This window comes from Wasmannia auropunctata, unplaced genomic scaffold (assembly GCF_000956235.1).
Source record: "Wasmannia auropunctata unplaced genomic scaffold, wasmannia.A_1.0 LD335898.1, whole genome shotgun sequence".
In the NCBI taxonomy this organism is placed as follows: Eukaryota; Metazoa; Arthropoda; class Insecta; order Hymenoptera; family Formicidae; genus Wasmannia; species Wasmannia auropunctata.
This window is the reverse complement of record NW_012026992.1, coordinates 316214-337661: the sequence shown is the minus strand read 5'-3', so window position 1 is coordinate 337661 and position 21448 is coordinate 316214. Positions and strand designations below refer to the sequence as shown.

The 21448-nt window shown below is 42.7% G+C and overlaps 2 protein-coding genes across 2 annotated transcripts in view; one reads left to right on the top strand and one right to left on the bottom strand.

Moving 5' to 3' along the window:
* The window catches only part of LOC105455559, a 9628-nt gene extending 8023 nt beyond the window's left edge, over positions 1-1605 (top strand). Inside the window, exons 5-6 of the mRNA XM_011698966.1 lie at positions 234-793; positions 1387-1605. Coding sequence (XP_011697268.1) covers positions 234-793; positions 1387-1605 — 779 coding nt within the window. The remainder of the gene's footprint in view (positions 1-233; positions 794-1386) is intronic.
* Positions 1606-9775: 8170 nt separating this feature from the next.
* Positions 9776-18795, bottom strand: LOC105455557 (potassium voltage-gated channel protein Shaw-like). Its single transcript, XM_011698961.1, has 5 exons — positions 18201-18795; positions 14448-14826; positions 13226-13420; positions 11787-12834; positions 9776-10685 (listed from the first exon to the last, which is right to left on the bottom strand). Exons 2-5 carry the CDS (start codon positions 14772-14774, stop codon positions 10621-10623), a joined length of 1635 nt encoding a protein of 544 aa, XP_011697263.1. The 5' UTR covers positions 14775-14826; positions 18201-18795; the 3' UTR covers positions 9776-10620.
* Between the last annotated feature and the right edge of the window lie 2653 nt (positions 18796-21448).

Genomic DNA, 21448 nt, shown 5'->3' with positions numbered 1-21448 from the left:
GAAAATTATTTTTTGTTGAATCATCAAAATAATTTGTTGGAATGTTAAAACTAATAAGTATTGCTATCAAACGTTTTAATATTCTAGCAATCATTTTGACTTTCCCACAAAATTATTTTGATAATTGAACGAAAATTATTTTCAGATCTGGATTCAGCAAAATTGTTCTTTCCGTGTATATATACACGTTTTCCGAGCAATTTAAATAGCACGGGCCGCTCTATGTCCACCAGTGTACGTGGACGTGGGCGAAGGCAACGAACCAGTCACTTTAAACTTCCGGCTGCCAAGCGGACTGCAGTCACGAATGTGGGAGATGCGGGTAGTGCAGCTGGCTTTCGAGCAACGTGCGCCGGTCGGATGTCTCCAATACTTTCGTTCGCCAAACGGCACGCTGAGGACATTCAATTACCTACCGAACGGCCGATACCTCGCCGAGCACGATTACCTATTATGCGTACGTCAGGAGCGGGACATGTGCGGTATCGCCTATCAGCCGTGCACGCGAGACTCTTTTCGGATAGGTCCTAATAGGCCTCAGGACACGTCCAACACGACCGGCGGCGCCGCGGCCTCCGCAATAATGATCGCCGCCAACGGCGGAAACGCCTCCGCTGTCAATCTAAACGTCGCTTCTGCAAACGCTTCCGGCACGGACGTCCTCGAGGGATCGGGCGCGGGATCACCCGAGCAGGAAATGGTTTTTGCTTCTAACACGAATTCGGTGCCGTTCCTCGGGAGACTGTGCAGGGACCGGATACTTATTCCTTGCGACTTTGAGGAGTTTATTACAGTACGTCGTGTTTAATTAATATTTTCTTAATCATAATTGCTATACGTAGAGGATATTGTATCTAGTAATATATAAGCTATGTTGTGCTTGTATTATTTATAGCAGAGAAAACGCTAAACAGAAAAATGCTGAAACAGGAAAAAGAAATTGACGTTGGCTAAGAATTTCGCAGCATTAATGCAATTGGATATTTACTTTTCATTTTACATGAAAGAATCCATGAAAAAGTGACTAAGTATAAAATCCATATGAGACTACGCATCAGAGACAGAGGATTGTGCTAGGATTTAACCAGTCAGATAATTTAAATTTTAATCCGTTTCATTTTAATTGGGGTTGAATTCTTATCTTCAGTTCATATAATCCTTGATCTCCAATACGTAGTTTGATACGAGCTTAAATGTGCAGATTGTCATCTTGCATCTGTTATAGAATTGATTACCCTTGAAAAAATTTTTCAAATTTACATGATAATTTGGAAGATAAATTAGAAGATCAAATATTAGTATACGAGAGAATTTATTGCGGTATAACTTTGGCACACACGGAAGCGATATCTCGTTTGATATGCGGCGAACGTACGTCTGTTTCAGCCGGGGAACAACATGGCAGGTATCTGCAACTTGGAACGTTGCGGCAGCTCGCTGTGCGGCCAAAACGAACTCGACGCGGAGGGTAACTGCCGGGTCGAGACCTGGACTACCCCCTTTCGCGTCAGGGTGGCGTTCGGCCCGGGCGCCAACATGGACGGCACATTGGAAGACAATGCCGGCGTGTGTCTCACGTACCAGCAGTTAGCTTGTGTAGCCTGAGCGCGTTATAATTATCCTCACACTCACCGCGCGCGAGGCGCGCACAAAGCGCAAAGCGGAACGCTAGACGACCTATAAATGCGAAGAACAACACGTCACTGTCGTACAGAAGAAGGAAGCGTCATCGACTGCGACTGCATCTGCGGTACTGTCTATGCAGCACCGTTCGCCGCGGCGGCATTGTTACGCGATCGTTACGTCGCTTTCGCGGCGGGAAATATATAGGAAGATATTTTCGAACGGGAATATATAAAGGAGATTTCGATTGCCCGGGTTTTGGCTCGTTCGGCTTATAGACTGATGGATGCGGGATTACGGGACGGGAATTATGGGATTTGGTGAAAGGGTGAGGGGGATGGGAGGGAAGGGGGTGAATTGGTATTGTGCTGTAAAGTCATTTAATACCACAAAAAAAGTCAAAGAGTCAAATAGTTTTTATTTACAAATGAACTAGCTTAAATCGTAAACGCAGCGCACAACTCTCGATATAGTGATAGATATATATATATATATATTATGTATAGTATATATATGTACATATATATATACATATATGTATGTGTATATATGTATATATGTATATATATAATTCACCTTTGTGTCCCGCTTCTTTTTTTTTTCTCTTATTCGATTACCCGTCACGATCATCGGCTACGATACGCAGTGTGTTAATCACGGGGCACCGGTATCTCCCACGGTTCGAGACTCCTCGAACGCGAGATCAGCGGCTAGAACGCTTATCTCTATGTATGTATAATGTACGATGGTTAAGCTTCCGCTGCGGAAGGCGCCGACGACAATCACGGCAATCGTTAGCGATAACGGTAATGACGTTACAAGAATAAATTATAATTGTCGTTAATACAATATAACTGTCGACGATGACAACATCACCTCGAATTGCTCTCCTATAGAAGAAAACGATGCGCTCGCCTCCGTCCCGCCTCCGCGGGGAGGACGAGATTTCGCGAGATTAAGATTTCGCGTTAGTCTTTCTTTTATACAAGCTATACCTTCGCGTATATCTATATGCGTCGTGTATAATAATTATAATTCGCAATTCATAATGGTAACGATAAGAAAAAAAAAATTAGCGGTACAATATTAATGGAGACAATTCGACGACAATTGGTGAACTGCAGCGGTTACCTCGGTGTCGTCGTCGGCGACGTCGCTGTCGTACAATTCGAAATCATACGTATCTACCTACGAAGTCAAAAGGGCTGTTAAAGTAGCGTAAGAGAGGGGTCGGTGGTCGCGACGAACGTGTATGCAAATATATGTATAGGTATACGTGATTACGCGTGTCTCTGTGTTACGGTCACTTTGGTGCAGGGGCACACGATTTTTTCTGTCCTATAATAATACTCTCTACCGATACAACTTCGGATGTCCGTGGGGCATTTAACCCGCGAAGTGCTGAGGCCATATGTTTCGAGTAAATCCCACACGCGGAAGAGTTTAAGTTTAAATAAAGGATTTAAGGATTTATTCCTTCTTCTCTCTTTTCTCTTATCGGAACATTACATCGAGTTTTCTCATTTTACGGCTGTCACGTGTATCAGCTGGAAAATGTCTCTCCCCTCCCCCACTCCTCCCAACGCGATAATTTAACGGAGAAATCAAACGTTCGATGGATGGTGTCTTCAGATCGATTAAGCGCCCCACCGCATCCGATGCTTTGAGCTACGTGTTCCCGAAGAACTGTCGGACGTTCGTCGTTGTATTTACATCGTCGAGCGATACAACGGAGCACTGTACAATTCGCGATGCTTACGGGTGTGCGCAGGTAACGCGAGACTCGCTCAAGTAAATGACGGTATACCACGATGTGGCACGATATCGAATTCATGCGGAGATATTTTTTTTTCGAATATCCGATAAAAGATTCGGGGATCTGCTCGGGCTGAGGCGAGAATCCGAGACGAGTTCGGATGCTCGGTAATCTCCGGTAAGTTTCCCCCCCGAGAGCGTTTGTAAAATTTATTCACGTAATACGAAATTCTCGATACAAGATACTGTTTTTTTTTCTGTATCTAAATATACCTGCGGTGAGAATTATCGAACAATCCGAGAAGTTGTCGTACATTCGGAGTGTCCGTTCGGACGTACGAAACTTCTATACGGTTTTATTCGAAATTATCAAGTATCCTGACGTCCAGAGAAGATTTGGAAAATGCAACTCGGTCTGTACCCGCGTAACCTGCACATCCCGCTGTGCGATTAACCGAATCCTACGTATTAGAAAACCTGGTATTTTAGAAAACCGGACTTTCACCCTCGATCCTGAAAGCGGTCAGCAGCGGAACCAACGGAAAACGCCAAACGAAAAGGCAACGAGAGCCCCCCCGGAGTCCGATCAGGATTGCCAGATTTTTCATCTCATACCACGATTGATTTCTGGATTTAATATTGCACAAGCGAATCGGGAAACGCGAAGATAATCGGAACTTTCATTCCGGATTCGGTTTGGCTGCATCAATTGGAGCGCGTAACATTAAACGGAAAGTAACAAGCACGTAAGTAAACACGTGGCGGGAATAAAGTTAAACGCGTACGTTAAACGGGCCAGCAAATGGATAATCAATAATCATTAATCAATTTCGATTAGTCGTGACGTTAGCACATCGCGTACGTTATCGCAGCCCCGCTGGCAGATCTTAAAGTGGGACGCTCGATGTTTAAAAGTCGGGGATGCGTGGGTCGCGCGTCGGGAAGAATCGGCGCGCGTTTTTCCGCCGATGGTGCGCACGGAAGAGAGAGAAAAAAAAGTCTGACTGGTATATATCCGGCAATCCCGCGGTCAACGTAAAAGCAACAAGGGAGCGAACGCGATGGTAAAGTTTCAAGCGGCAAACATATACATTACTGTAAATTATGCTAACGTATTACTGGCCGTCACGAAAAGAGTAGGTACCATAGAACGTCGCTACCAATGGTGCAAGCACTAGAGCAACAATGTGTGCGGATCGCACGTACACACGGAGTCTCTGACAATCACACACACACACACACACACACACACACTCACACACATTCACACACACACGCTTTCTTCCCCTTAAAAACTGTTGTGCGTGCGTGCTCATTGTACCCGCCGCCGATATGCATTTTCTTCTTTTTTTTTTCTCTTCTCCTTCCCCCTTTCCCTCGCCCATTTCTGGTCATTTTACTGGGTCATTTAAGATATACAGGGGAAACGACTGTAACTCGTAAAATTGATCGATGACTCTATTATATTATCGCGCGATTATCGTTTATCGAAGAAGAGACGTCGTTCGTATTACTCGTAACATTCTCTGCTTCACTCGACTTCGCCTTAACTTTCAGCCCTATTTGTGTTTTTGCAGTTTGCGGTAAAACAAAGATCGCACTTCGGTATACTACTGGATCGAACGGCAATGCTTTCCCCTCTTTTTGAATATGTTCCCGTAAAATTCGGCGCAAATTGCGGCATCGGACAATTTTTCCTTATACAAAAAACATCACGTCGGACTTATTGATTCGAGACGTTTACCACCCGGAGAAGAGCCGGAAGTAAGTATATCAGCCGAACGTGTTTACGGCTCGGAACAGCGTTTCCTGCGCGAATACGTATGTATACGCGCTCTCGTATCCAAGCGGTTTCCGTTTCTCTCCCGCGGTTCGGGCCGCGGAGGAAATAAGGGACATTTGGAGTCCTCGGCATCGATCTCTATGTATAACGTAAGCCCCGCGCGCGCTTTTTCCCGCTCTCTTATTTCGAGTCAACAGCATTGAATATTGCAACATGCATGCGAGCACATTCCGTGAAATATAACGTATGTGTGCGTGGACGTACACGTATCGGCGATATGGGATATAGTCTAGTCGAGGGTTGAATTATGGCTGGGTTCTACTTACAGGGCTGCATAACGGGGAGAGAGGGGGGGGAAGGGGATCTGTAACCGCGCGGTGCTCTGTGTGTGTATGTGTGTCACAGGAAATTGCAGGCATGTTATTTCCATTTAAATAATATGCAAACACCTATTTGCACCTGTCTCAATTTACACGTGGATTGCACTTGGATCGTTCTATTGCTCTATCCCGTTGCAAATATGATTTTTGAGGGACACGCGTTCCGAATGTATTCGCGTACTATCGGTTTTACGTGTACACGTAACGTAATTGGTATAGGCGTAAAGTGCCGAAATAAAAAGGAATACCGCAGAATACATTCTACACTCTCTATGCAGTAAAATTGGAATATTTACAAAATTGTTACTTCTAAGTTGGTTTTAAGATTTATCTAATTTTTTTTTGGTTTATGAATACAAGTAGATATGTTTCAGATATATCTTTTAAATTAGAAGGAGGGGCTGGAAAACACGCGTTAAAAAATCCGATTCGGAGCATCGGATATCACAAAAAATCGCCTACTATATGTAACACGATGCGGAATCCGAGTAGTATGATATATCCGATAGCATATTTCGACTTGTTCGAACGACGAACTGTGTCGAGGATTGCGCGGGTATTAATTTTCCTGTACAACTCTTTCTCGGAGTTGTTCAACATAGCAACTGCGTGGACAGCACGACCACAGCATAGACCGTGTACAGTCCCTAATGACTAAAGTGGTAAAGACAATATACACAGCCGATGCATAGTCGGTTTTGCAACCCTGGGTATGAAATCCAGTCTTTAAGGCACAAAGAATCGGGGCAATTGTGAGCAGCGAGCAAACTCAAGCCGATAGCATCGCACATAAAAATGAGGGCAAATGTAGAAAACGATCTTCCAACAAATTATTCATACTCCTTATTAGGCATGACCAACGGGGGGGGGGGGAGAGGTGATATACGTACGTATTACTGTTACAGATTTCGCGAAAAGTGTAACGCATGAATATCTCCGAAACGATTTGAATTATCGGAGACTTCTTTTGAATTTTTATATTTTACGCGAAAAATGAAAACGTTCACTTGTGATGCGTTCGTGTGCGTTTCTTTTATTATAGCGATCAAATTGTTGAATTAGCCAAGAAGATTTAAATATTAGATATATACAATAATTGAGCTTAAGAAGAAGAAATGATTATTTATTATCATTTATTTGCTTTCGTAATACTGATTATTTATAAAAAATATAGAATTATAGAATATTAAAAATAGTCAAATTACGTACATAATTTAGAAAAACATAAAAGTTTGCTAATTTATTAAATTAAAAATTATAGTTTTTGTACAATTTTTAAAAATTCACATTTATATTCAAAATACATCAATTCGTAATTATTCCGAAACGACATGTCTAAAATTAAAATACTGAGAAAAGGCTGTAAAGCTTCGTATAACGTTGTCCAATGTTATTATTCGACCAGTCATGTCTGTGCAAAGAAAACAAATTTTCTATTTACGTGGTAATCTAAAAAGAGCTTAAGCGTTCTCATAGTTTAATCAAATGTCTGTATCAACTTGATCCCCGCAAAACTATTTAAATGTTAATTTGCTGCCAACTTTTCACATTAATCTAATTTGCATGCCGGATTTATTATTCATTCAATTTCCATATCCATTTCCAGAAATATTCACTAATAGTATGAATAATTTTTATCATCCATCTAACTATACCTCTTTTTCTTGTAATAATATACGCTGTATACATTTCTTCGTACCGTTTACAGTTTTCTTTACGAATGCAATTGTATTATTTTGCGCGGCGGGACATTTATTTCGTCGTCATCAGATTAATTTTCTCCTTCAACGACACGTCAATCGTCTCTTTCTTGCTACCATAAACGGATTCAATATATAAGCTTAAGAAACTTAAAAATTACATGCAAATATATATATCGGGCAGTAATTTATTTATTGTAAAACGACACGCATAGAAATTTGCGCATGCATTCCTGAATTTAAAAAATGGTCCATTGCATTTCAAGCGGATGAGTATGAGAGGACAAAATTTGTGAGGCCAAAACGATGACAAGGAAAAGTTCCAAAATGTTTTGTCACCAAAGCAGGAAACGACAAATTTATAAGTAAAATCAAGCATTCGATGTACGAATGCACTTGGTCTTGGTAACACCGTATAAAACTTAATTACAAAAATAAATGTATATATCGTATTTTAACTTTTAACGTATAGAAGCGACGTTACGATTGTGCGTAATAAAATATCAGGATGGTAGGATTGTGTCAATAATACAGCTATATTATTACTACGTGGAGAGATAATTATGTTATTATTGTGTTGTTATTATTTAATATTATTCGAGTAAACCATAACGATTGCGGTCTAATTAAATTTGCAATACATGGAGAATGATATTAATTTAACAGCTAGAATCCGTCAGAAGATTCTTTTTTTTTACGGTCTCAATATTCTAGTATTGATAACGATTTCTATGTCGTGTCGAGATGTGCCACGAATCAAAAGTGAAATAAAAGCCGACAATGGGATGTTTGTAGATATGGTCGTCGTTGAATTTGTAAGACGTAATCAATCCGATCGTAATTTTGGTCCAAAGGAGAACGGCTGTCCCATCTCGAGTCACCCGAAGAAAGAAGAGAGAGAGAGAGAGAGAGAGAAAAAAATACGCAATCGCGTAACTACGATTAATCTTTGTCGAAGAAGCGACAATTGTCTATATACAATAGAACGTCCGCGCCGACTTGTTCGCGAGATCCGTACACTCGATCGCACATGTGCCTATATGATATGCTTTTGTGTGTCGTCCCTTCCTGCACTTCCTTCTACCCCCCCGTCTACTTCCCAGGCACAACACTATATATGTATACATGTAACGCGGAAGGAGATGCTCTTCCTTCGCTACTATTAGGGGAGCCGCACTGTAGACTCCGCGCGCGCGAGGGACAAGAACAGGAAAGCTGTTCTTTTCCACTGATATTACAAACTCTGATATATCTCGAATATCTGGGGGGGGAGGAGGAAGGAGCTCGTGGATTGGTCCCGGTGATATTCACGGTGCGCAAGGTGATATATGTATGCAGATCCGCACCCTCACCGCATTTACCACCAAAAGTGGCCGTCCGATTCGCATCGAGATTCCCGAATGTCAATAAATATCGTCCATCGTGTCCACATTTTCACCACTCATTTAACGCCGCATTACACCAGTATCGAACGTGGGGCTGCGTGATTCCGAATTTTGTCTGGATGTAGGTCCGGTGTAAAAAAATTAATCGACAGGGAGAACCAGACAGTCACCATTTAATGTTTAAACGCAGGTATGCGGTGAGAACGCGTGGATCGTGGGATCGGGCAAAAAACACATCCGATGCTAAACGTGCAGTGAACAACAGTCGTACGTTCGCGGGTGTGCGGAGGAAATCTACGACGGTGGTGCGGCGTACCAAAAAAGATACGGTGCATCTATCTTGGTATCTCTTTCGCTATATAAAACGAGCTGCAATGCAGGAGGGATGCAATTTCCACTGTCGCTTATTCGATTTACCGTTTACACGAGAATGGCACTAACGATAGAAATAATGTAGGCGCGCGATATAGACGATCGCTGGAAGATAGAACGAGGTTCTTCCACGATGAGTAATCGATTTTTTTTTCTCTTTAATCGGGGTAATGTGTATAGACCGCGGGGGTGATGATATCGACAATGGAAACGTATATATATATATATATATATATATCTTTAAAGGTAATAAAGTTTACGTCCCCGTTTCTACTGTGCGCAGCATATCCTTTGCCACAATGTACCCTTAGATCACCAACTATCTTAAATTTAGAAGCAATGGGTGATGCGATGTTTACGTGAGTCACAAACACGGTGGTCTGGTGGACGGTATAAGACATTCGGCTGCACTCTTGTGGGATATTTTCGTTTTACATTCGCGTATTAATCGCTGTACCCGGAACGAGACGAAAATTAAAGGCAAAACTTCAGAAAGGAAGAAGAAAAAGCAGATAGTAATAAATATTGAAGACATTCTTGCATTCTCTATATAAAAATCCATCTAACTCGTAATTACTCGTAACAATATTACTTAGCGGGAATATCGTTCAGCTAAGAAACGCTCGAAAAGAGATTGCGGTTATTTTTTTTTTCGTTTTTAGTAAATATTTAAGAAGAAAAAGCGGATGGAACAATAAATTATAAAAATACAAAATTTCTCTCTAGCGAAAATTATAAATTTCGGCGTTCACTATGTCAAGCACCCGAAGGGGAAAAAAATCAATCTACGTTATAAAATTCCTCGTGGAGATTCTTCGATTATGAACGGCATATCAATCAATATATCGATTCATTTATTTCGCTATCAATGAAATGTATTATTTCTTTTATGAATATTAAAAAATACAAATTATGAAGCGAAGGAAGGAGGAAAGTTCTCTACTTGCTACACAAGTTTCTCCTTGACTCTCTTCTACACAATTTGCTTATTTAGATCAATAAATGGCTCGTGGTATAACCGCCGAGAGAGTGATCCTCTCGCATTCACCTCTCCGTCCCGACGGTATATGTACAATATTCGGAATGTAGAATTAAGATTGAAACGGAGGATACAACCGCCGAGAGCGCGCGATGTCCCCCGGACGGATCCGAATCCTTTCTCTCGGGAGCGCGGAGGAGAGTTTCTCTCGCTCTTCCGTTTCTATTAATTCTACATTCCAGATAAATAATAGATATACCCTTTGCGGTCGTATATCTGGTGACAGCCGCCGCAAGAATTTCTTTTTTTTTTTTAATTCCGTTCCGGTTGTACGTCGGGTCTCAGCCACGCCACGCTTCGCCGGCAGTGTTTATTTTTGCCTAGCCGTTGAAAATGGGCAACGGAAGCCGTGTGATGCTTCGATGCAGCGAGGTATCGTATTCTGTTTTTTTTTTTTTACATTTTTCTCTTTTCCCCTTGCCAAAAGCATGCCTTCGGAATTGCCTAATGGAATTTATATACGGGATTTTACAGAACAATCTTTGATTATAGGTGTGTATACACGCCGCGTCGTTCGCTCCAAAATTAATTCCGACCAGTTGTGAGAGATACCCACGTCTGAGTACGCTACGACCGCAAATGGTTAATCCAAACCTCCGGCTCGCTTGGTCCCGTTGGTTCGTAGGTTACAATTCCTCCGGTCCTCCTCTGCAACCCACCATACGAGAAAAAAAAAGAAAAAGAGACACTAGAGATTGGCCGGTTCGATCGAACGGGATTTGGGATTCACGAAATCGCGATCTCGGCTAATTCCGTCGAGTTTGCCGTTTTTTTTTGTCGATCTTCTGACACACTTCGCGCACTCAAAACGGCCCCGTATCATTTATGCCAATAATTCTCTTGCGTTTGCAACGTTGTAAAAAATATTGATCAGATCTCTTTCTCACGTAAATAACATTTATCGTAAGCATTGCGCGTTTGCAAGACTTCGTTATTATTACGAATTATGCTAAATGCGCGATTTTCATGTAAAATAGAAATTAAGTAGGGCACATCAGTGGAGTAAACCGATATTTAATGTAGCACCTGAATCTCGCGCTATGTTTTAAACTTGCTCATATACATATTTGTTGTACTAAACGCATTTGCAAGTTTCATTTTATGTCTTGTGCACGGCATAAGTATTAAACACGCGAAATTTAAACTCGTCGTATATATACCTACAAGAGATTATTTAGATACAAATGGAAAACAAACTATTTGCAATCGGAATTTTGTAAATTGTGATTTACGTTAATTTTCTAATCAGCCGTTTTTGTCATTCAGCCTGCATTGTTTGCAAATCCGTATACGAATAACTATCTTTATTGATATAAATTTAAAAACAATTAGCAGGATCAACTTTGCCTTAAGCAATTTTCAGATAAGTCATCTAAAAGTTGAAAGTAAAATTCATCGCGTGATTTGGTCTTTCGTGAATAAGGGTAAACTATAAAACTCGGGATAAACGAATACGATAATCTATATAAACGTGCGTGTTTCAAATACAGTTATTTGTCGAATTAATTTTCCACAGTTAAACTTATTAAACTTGGTCAGATTCATAAGTGGCCCATATATAAAAGAGAATTCTCAAGCTGCAGTTTAAACAGTGTGCCAATTGCAACATATATTTTAATTATTTTTTATGTGTATAGAGAGAGGTATCATGTACCTCCCGATTGCGTACCAGATAGACTAATGAGTTAAGTAAAAGTCGAGCTCACGATTCGTGCAAAACACCTCAAGGACTGAACGCCTTCGAGTTACCTGTTTTCGTGGCGAATGGATCCTTCGGATGATTCGTCTTAATGGCGTTCATTCTCCGGTTCTGCGGTCCTTGGCCGCCGCCAGTGCATCCGACGCCGGGCGTTTGGCCCATGCCGAGGCCGTGGGGCCCAGTGGTAACCGTGCCCCCGCTGGACTGCATGTGCGACATTTGCTGGCCGCATCCTGGGGGTCCGACGGTCCCGGGCCCGCCGGCCACGCCGGGCGGCGCGCCGGGTGCCCTCACACGTGGCTGTTCGACCGGCAATACACGGCGTCTCTTCTTCGGTAGCTTGGCTCGCGCCTGCGTGTGACTGTAATACATCGCAAAGTTGCTAACGATCACGGGCACCGGCAGGGCGATTGTGAGGACACCGGCCAGTGCGCAGAGTGCGCCGACGAACATCCCGATATACGTTTTCGGCACCATGTCCCCGTAACCGACGGTGGTCATCGTCACCAGGGCCCACCACAAACCAAGGGGTATGCTTTTGAAGTCGTTCTTCGGATTGTTCTGGGTGCGCTCCGCGTAGTACACGAGGCTAGCGAAGATGACAATGCCGAGGATGAGGAAGAACACCAGCAGCGTGAGCTCCTTCGCCGAGGCGCGAAAGGTCTGTATCAGGATCTTCAGGCCCGAGGAGTGGCGGGTGAGCTTGAATAGCCTCATTATGCGTATGATGCTCAAGAACTCGAGGATATCGGCGTTCTCCAGGTGGGCCGCGAACTGCTGCAGCGCCAGGTCGACGTAGAAACTCAGGGTCGCGACCATGTCGATCACGTTTACCGAGCTCTTGATGAAGTTGCAGCGGTTCGGACTCGCGGTAATGCGTATCAAGAACTCAAGGGTGAACCAGGCGTTACAGATGCATTCGATGTAAAAGAAGACATCGTGGGCATTCGTGCGTGCCTTTTCCACCGACGAGGACGTCACGTTGTCCACCTTTACTGAACGATTCGTGATCACCGGCACTCGCATGTCCGGATGGGTTTTTAAGCAAAACGAAAGTATCGAAACGCAGATGAAGAAAACGGAGACTATACTGATTATCTGAAAGATCCAGACATACCATTAACTTGTAAATGTTGCAGAAAACTTCTTATTACGATATGAAAAAGAAACAAATATTATATACGTTAAATAAAGTTTAACAAATATTATATACGTTAAATAAAGTTTAATAGTCGGTATATTAGTAGAATATTAGTTAAAGTTAGTTTTAGAATTATAGGAAACTTTGTTATGGCATATTATATAAATACACACAATAAATTTATATTCGTTAAAATTTATAGAAAATAAAATAACAAATATTAAATATATATTAAATATATTTTTTTTAGTAGGAAGCGTTTAATAATTTTGCGCACAAATTAATATTTAAATAAGTATCAAAAGTATTTGTCCCTAATATAGCCCATATGTCAAACTCAAATCGTACCTTAGCTGCAACGGAGGAATAGGGTTCATCGAAAAGTGACCACATCTGAGGCTTGAGCTTCTGCCACCACGTGAGAGTTCCCTCGTAGTACGCCTCCTCGAAACCGAATTTCCTGGCCAGCTCCTCGTCGGTGGGCTTCTCGGTGTCAAGGTCCAACCTGTCGAGGACCGTCAGCGTTTCCTGCGTATCCCGGTGCTGCAAGGGCGTCGGGGCGAAGGGGATGGCGAAGAGAGACAGATGCAACAACGATTGTTATTCGTACCTGCGAAACTCTTTCTCGAGTGTGCTTTCTTTCGTGCTTTGCCTTGGGACAGATAAAGCGCGCGTGAAAAGCATACGCGAGCCGTTGTGTGCTTCCTCGCATTGAATGACAAAGAAATCTCTGCTCGGCGATCAGCCTTACCGGCGGATTCGTCCGATGTGTTGCACGTACGTTTACTTGAGTCTATCCCACATCGCTCTATCCCAACTATCCCAGTTTCTCAGATTCTATTTGCTAATAATATCCTTTTAGACTACATACTTATTGGATCACGCATTTCGTTCATTTTTTTCATCAATCTCTAAGATGATAAAAGAGAAAATGTATTGGAAAAATATTGATTTTCTTATTAATACTTTATCTATCTTCTTGTTTCGTTTTTTTAATCTATCTTTATCTTTATCTTTTTATCTTAGAGATATTATTAAATAAATGATCCTATATAGTGTAGCCTCCTACTGAAATCAATTTAAGTAAAATATATCATGTAAGATCACACACTTTTTACTAAATAGATTCTAGAAATAAAATGGCAAATTAAAATTATTTACCATTGAAAAAGAAAGCATTAATAATTAAAAGGCACTTGGGTGAAGGGACGTTAATTTTGTGCATTAAAATCATTGCAAATTTAGCGTGATAGTTAAAGACGTACAGTACTTTCTGACAATCTGATAAATTACCGACGAACTTTTCCAACATATTTGGTAGGTCATTCCAAGAAATTACACATATCACGAGCCTAATTCCATTCATCATTTTGATCTATTTAAACACGCTGGAAAGGTTTACTGGCTACCTGCATGGCCAACCTGTATTTCTTTAATCCCCGTAAATATATATAACGTACTGTACGTCACATTATACACAAATACGCGCGTCCGTTTCGCTGATCTTGCGTGCAGCCACGCTTAGGCGTGATTAGGCACGTGCACGAGTCAGACATTATTCATGATATACCTGCGTGTAGGTCATCCAACAGCACGGCTCGACCTGATTCGAGTCGAGCCCCCAGAAATCGAGCTCTTCCTCGAAAAGCGGGCCGCACACGTCCGTGGGGTAGTGCAGCTTCCCGGTGCGATAGTAGTTGAGTACCTGGGCGAAGACACCCGGGTGCCTGTCGAAGAAGTACTCATTGAGGATCGGGTCGTAGTTGGCGAGGGCCTCAGTCAGCCTCGAGAGCCTCGTCGCCGGGATCTTCTTCAGGGTCGCCTTGTACGTCTCGTGCCGGATTCCGCCCACGTTCAGAACCACGCGGTTCTCCGCGTCCATGTTAATCAAGTTCATTTTGATCACGGCTCTGCTACCGCCGGCCCCGACTTAAAGAAACCCATGCGATCTGCGAACAATTAGCGCTTCCGTTGCGTGATTCTAAAATTGGAATGTGGGAAAACCGTCGTTTTCCCCCCGTCGCGCAGACCTTATCGATTTTATCCGATTAACCTTCCTAAAGCTCAATCAAGGTTGATGCAATTTACACCCTTGTAAACTGAAAATTAGCTTATTTAAACAGAAATTAGCTTTGAATCAATCGATCTTAATTTAAATCTTGTTTGGAGCGTGTAACGTGATTTCTAAAATAAAGCTCGAACGCTCAAGAGAGTTTTATTTATTAAACGCCGACGCGCGCGATCCGCTTTCCTGCCCCGTTGAAACGCGAATAATTCATTAACATTTTGTTCGAATTTATTGCAACAATATCCGATTATTCGCGCAGCTTGCACAATTCAAATTGAAATGTAAAGCGTGCCATTTATGAATCTTACTCTTCGTCACGTTATAAAATCGCTCGTCCGCTCACGTGCGCGGATGATAGTGCCTAAAAGGATCAAGCGAAGCATTCTACGCGCGTAATGATTTTATCGTAATATATCACCCCCGGTTTTACAGACCGGTTGCTTTGACATCCCTGTAATCTCATTTGGATTACACGCGGCGTAGCCGACGGAAAGTGTCATAATGGTGTCATTGCTTCAAATCCCCCCTCCCCCGCGTTTCAAAGACTGACGACGGACGCGCAGGATCGGAATGAGAAAGCCGCTCTATTTAACATTACTCATGTTTAAATGTCACGATAATTGTGACATTTCACATTTAATCCCTCATAGACCGATATCACATGTTTAGGAATATGTGCTATGCAAACATCAACTTTACAGATTGCTCCGGGCTCTTTAAGTCCCGGTATCTCTGCAGGGAGGATTGCATTCATCCAACTTTTTCATCTCGCGTTCGCGGATGCGGCGAACAGGAAATGCAATGCGGTGAGAAAAATAATTCCTACCAGGGACACGGCACGTTAAAGCTGTCGTTATGGAACATAAAAAATTACGCGGTTGCGATTAAAAAATATGAGAGATATCGACGTATCACGAAGGATTAAATTTTAGAGTTTTAAAAATTTTAAGTTACAAATCGTTAAAACACTTGTAAGTATTTCATGGTAATTGTCTCGCTCAACGTGAACGTATTCGCGTTTATCAAGTTTTCGGACTAATTATGTTTCGTTAAGTTATTTATACGCAAACGTCTCTCGGGCAAGACATTTTTAAGTAACCTTCCCCTGACATCTGCATCTACCAATTATGCGCGCCACTGCATCGATAAACCGGACGTGTTTTAATATAAAAAGATAATATTTCAGTTTTATTAAAAATAATATTTTCACTTCTAAATCCAATCTGAAGAGACAAACAAACATCATCATTCTCTAGTGCGTAATTAAAAAAAACAACGCGTCAATTGATAACCGCCAATTAAGCAGAAATAAAAATTTTCAGATTTCAATGAACAGCCGCGAAAATTATATTTTAAGCTATAAAAAAACAGATTATTATTCATTATTATTATTTATAAAGGAAGAAAGTATTAAAATTATATTAGATTCATTTCTCGATTTAAGTAGTATTTCTTCTTGTGTTACACGGTAAGAACAATTTTGCTGAATAATGTATAATTTCAGGTTTGAAAATAGTTCTGTTGACTATCCAAATACTTATATTAAAAACTCAATATTGATGAGAAATGCTGCAAGAAATTTTGATATTCTAGCAGTCGATTTGAGTTTCCAACATAATTACTTTATTGATTCAACAAAATTTTATTTTCAGATCTAGCTAAATTTTAGTATCTTTCAGTAAAATCGTCCTTTCCATACATTTAGATTTTGCGGCTACCCGAAATAGCCAAGCTTGAAAAACGTTCACGAAGTGATCCGTATTCTAAATGTTTGCCCGTGTAATCTCTTATACCGCGGCAAAAAGCGGAACCGTATAAAGAAGGAAGGCACCGCGTGCAAATCAAAGGGACAGGTGTATCGGTTTTTCAATCCCGCGCGCTGTCGCTTTGTATGCCGACTGTGCAAAGTTGTAACAGTTATAAAGGCTAACAATGTCGCTCGCGACTGTCCCTGACGAGTGTCGGAGCTGTCCGATTATCAAATCACGCGCTCGGGGATGCGTCATGTCGAGCGCGGACCACCTGCCAGATACAAAAGATACACGGATCGGACTCCGCGGCGCGCGCTATCAGGCACGATGTGTATAACGGCGATCGCTGTGCGAGCGAGGTCGACGTGCCCGAGTCCTCGAATTAGCGCGCATGGACGCGATTCTAAATCAACCCTGATCGCCAACCACCGGCTGCAACGGCAGCGGCAACGGCAGCGGCGGCGGCGGCGGCGGCGGCGGCGGCGGTGGTTGGCGGCGGCGGGGACGCGGGCGGCGCGGCGGGAAACGTCTAGCAACGACGAAATCCGATCGAATCTTCGAGGTCGGGGCGCATTCCCGTGACGTCATCCGCACGTATTTTCGCACGTGCACAGAGAGCAGAGAGCGGCATTTCGGATGATCGACCGGATGAGGCGAAACCTGAGAGGGCGCCCGTTTCTTCTTACGCAGGCCGAGCCTAACGAGGGGTTTGTCCGCGGCCAGGCTACAAATTAGCGTCAACGGAACTCGAACGGCGGCACGGTGACGGTGGCGGTGGCGGCGTCAGGCGGCGTCGGCCAGCCCCTTGTCGCGCGAGAATCGATAGTTCTGCGTGCACGAGAGGCCGATATTGCGCCCCGTACGCTCGTCGACATTACCACCCGCGGCTCCGGGTTTTCGGCTTCGCTTCCGGCGGGAATCGCGTGGGCGCCGAGATACGTATGCGGGGGATCCCCCGCGGCTAGTACCGCTCGTCGGACCTGGCTCCGCTCGGATTTCACGGCGAAATTCGGCCGAAACTCGCGATCCCGGTTGCCGGTTGATGACGAGGACAATCGAGAGAGAAACGGGCTGATTTCAAGAAATCAATGAGAGCGTCGGACTGAACGAATGTTGGAAAATACTAGAGTAGGTCAGGCTTAATCGACTGGTTCAACGGGGCGGCCCGATAGTGACGTGAGCGATCGCGCTGAATAGGCGAACGATTTGCAACCCGCAGCAGGACGGACGCGCGTCATCGGCCGAACGAGATAATTCACAAAGACTCAAGACCCCTAAGGGGTCTCAAACGCATTCCCGAACACTCGTGGGGTTGGCGCGTGTTCGCGCTCCCTCCTCTCCCCCCCTCCCCTCTCACCAAAGCATCCCAAAGGGATGCCCTCGTGATCGACACGTTTCCACTCGGACACGCGAGCGTTTCGTTTCCCTCGACCTTCGTTCACGACCTAGTAGAGATTCTCCCTCTGAAAACGTCTCTCCTTCTCGAAAACTGGCAAATACCCACCCTCGGTCGCGCTCTCTTCATGTCTCGGAGATCTTCCGCGACATCTCGACGGCACTGCTCCGATTCCTCGCTTTCTTCATGTCGCCGAGCTGCGACGATGGCGATAACTTAGCTCCGCGAAGATATATAGCGAGTTGATCGGGCGATCTCGTACAATAGGCACTATATGTTGTCCTGCGTGCTACGTCCTGGCGTTCGCACGAGCACGAGTCTCCCCTCGCTCGACTCTTCTCTCGTTCTCTCTCCTTTTCTCTCTCTCTCTCTCTCTCCCTCCCTCAACCCTCTCTGACTCACTTTCTCTCTCTTTCTTTCTCTCCCTCTTTCTGTCTCCAGCGAAAGGTCAGGTCAGGCAGGGAACGCGCCGCGAAGGCAGAGGGCGTTTTCCCCGTCGCCGTGTTCGCGAATGGATCATCGGCGGAATGGTCGGGCCTTCATCGCGAACTGCCACCCCGACGCCGTCATAGACGGCCCGTCATCGTCGCCGGCTTACGTCGTCCCACCGTGACCGACCGACAGGCGGATGTGGCTCCGAGGCTGCGGCTCGGCTGCGGCTCGTCGCGCGCGTACGGAACTGAGATCGCGAACGAAAGCGACGTCGTCTCTGCCGACGAAGGACGGCATCGGCGGCAGCGCGCGGCGGCGTCGTCGTCTAGGTGGGGGTTGGCGTCGCGACGGCGACGGCGTGCGGAGGTTGAGCGCGCGCATCCGCTTCGTATACGCGGCGTTACGTCGCGACGAGACCGCGTCCAAGTGGCCCTCGAGTTGAAACCGAGTTGGTGACCGAGACGATGACTTAAAGTTACCTCCGGAGTTATCAAGCCGAAGTTACATCCTTGGGTCTCTTTATTCGACGACCGTGGTCATCTCGAAATATACTTATATATTTGTATGCCAGTCATGGTCTATACGCTGTTATCTTATATATATTTCACTATTGCACAGGATGTAAATTATTTGTGTTCAGATGTTAAAACGGAATGTAAACATATTGCATAACATTTTACAAAGAATTCGTGATTTTTTTTACGTGGGCTTCAGCTTGTTACGGTTTATCTTTCTTTATGGCTACGATATTAATCCTCTGAATATTGCAATTTTATCTTCATTATTTGATAATACAAAAAGTTGTTTAACTGACTTCTGAAACATATGTTTGGTAAATCAAAATTGGATAATAAAACTTGCCTGATTTAAGCTCTAAAATTTAAGGTAATAGAAGCACAGTGTGTGTGCTATATATAAAATATGCAATGTTATATATTTTACTTGCCTAAATTTGTTCAATGAAGTGTAATATTTCCTCGAAAACAAAGGTTTGTATGAAATGAAGAATTGTTTTGTAATTTTGACCTATTCTTGCACGAAACATTTTTATCTTTGTACAAAATATTTTTTTAGCGGCTATAAACGTCAGTATTTAATTAATATGTGCAAATCTGAATAAAAGATTGGGTATCTAATAGATATTTCATTAAATATTCATTAGGCGTGTGTGCGGTATGGACGTAAGTCTCCCATATGTAAAATTAATAAAATTCGATATTATTGGATTGCGGATTATCCGTATGGTTTGCCTGTATGAAATTCATGATTATCTCCTTATATAATTTCTCTTATATGATTTAATATATCGATTTCTATCTGAAATTAACCGTCTGTTTCCCCCAAGGCCTCGTGCGCGATTAAAATCGTGCGAGTTAAAGTTTTTGCTTTGCTTTTAATTTAATATATATCAAATACAACGAGACTTAAGTCAATTACGTGAATATCCTCTTTTTAGGTCACGCGCGATCATTTTCTTTCACTGCCCCTTCGATTTAACTTTCTACGAGATTGCGATTTTTCGCCGTGAGACGATCAGTACCCGTGGAAAGGATCGGAATTATCCCTGTCGTTCCACGCTTTTTACAGCCCATAAAACGTCTGTCTTCGTTCTATTCTTCTTTTTTTTTCTCTTCCCCTTTTCTCCTTTCCCATCTCTATTCCACATCGCGCGATATACATAAATGTGTAAAAGGAGGGCTCTACAGTTATCGATAGTAAGACCATATTGACTGGTTTTACGGATTCTCTTTAATTTATATGATAAAAATGATCGCATCGTATCGATCATACGTTTCATTAACTCGGGAACACGCCACTCGTTTTTTATTCTTTGGTACAATCTGTTCCGGAATAACGGAAAGTATTTGACAAATCTCTTCATTTATCTTCTTAACTTTTCTCTGACTTTCTCCTCATCATTGTCTTATAAATCAGACAGTACTGAGAAAATTAAAATCAGATGAAGTATCTTTATTATCATAATCTTTGTTTATAAATAAACAATTAGAATAATGTACATGAAGCAATCGATATATTTTGCGGATGCAAATGTCGTATTACTTTTTAAAGTCTCGAATTATGACTTTATTAAAGATATCCGAAGAAATAATTCTCTCTACGACATATGTAAACTTTTAAAAAATATATATAGGTAAAAATATTTAAATTATACATTTTATGTATCAAAGAAATTCTTAGGATGGATATTTAGCGAGTCAACAAGATTTCAAAGTATAAGTATAAATAGTATCATATTTTTTTAGAAAAACCAATATTGTACATAAGTAGGTATAAATCGACAGAATAAGAAATTACATAAAGAGTTTTAGATTAAAATCAAAATCATACAGATTTCCATTTGTCTCTAATTAAAAATATTACCAAATATAAACTTGTATACAAAATATTTTTTTTCTATCTTTATACAACTACGTAATTTATGCGAATTAATTTGACAAATAATAGTAGACGGACGATCGTTAACCAGTCAACGATAGCAGCTCTCTTCGGAGGATCAGAGTTATCGGTCACGATGACTCGAGCATTTGACGAAAAGGGCCGTGGCTGAAGATTGTCGGGTGAAGTAGAAAGATGTGCAAATACTTGTTATACGAAGTAGAAATACGATGCTCGTGCGTACACGAGGTGTCGCGTTTACGCGACATGTCTCACGTGTGGGTTATAAGATATGGTCCCGAGGCCGTGCGGAGAGTGGGTTGCTCCGCTCGAGTGGGGTCGTTCGCTACTCTCAAGCGAATTTCTCCACCGGTCGATGGCTTACGCTTGCGCGCTACTGCCTCTTCAGGGGCAGCCTTACTCCCGGAGTTGTATACCGAATTTACGCCGTGAGAACAACCCTGACACTCACCCATTAGCCGCGAGTGAAGAGGATTATCGTTCGATAACCCGAAGATAATACCGAT

What these genes read in the sequence shown, in the direction of transcription:
- LOC105455557 (XM_011698961.1), bottom strand. Translation starts at nt 14,774, where the DNA reads ATGAACTTGATTAACATGGACGCGGAGAACCGCGTGGTTCTGAACGTG. An exon ending in GTTGGATGACCTACACGCAG is followed by an intron (nt 13,421 to 14,447) that starts GTATATCATGAA and finishes ACGCCCTTGCAG; the next exon opens with CACCGGGATACGCAGGAAAC. An exon ending in TCCATTCGCCACGAAAACAG is followed by an intron (nt 10,686 to 11,786) that starts GTAACTCGAAGG and finishes GGTGGGTTGCAG; the next exon opens with AGGAGGACCGGAGGAATTGT.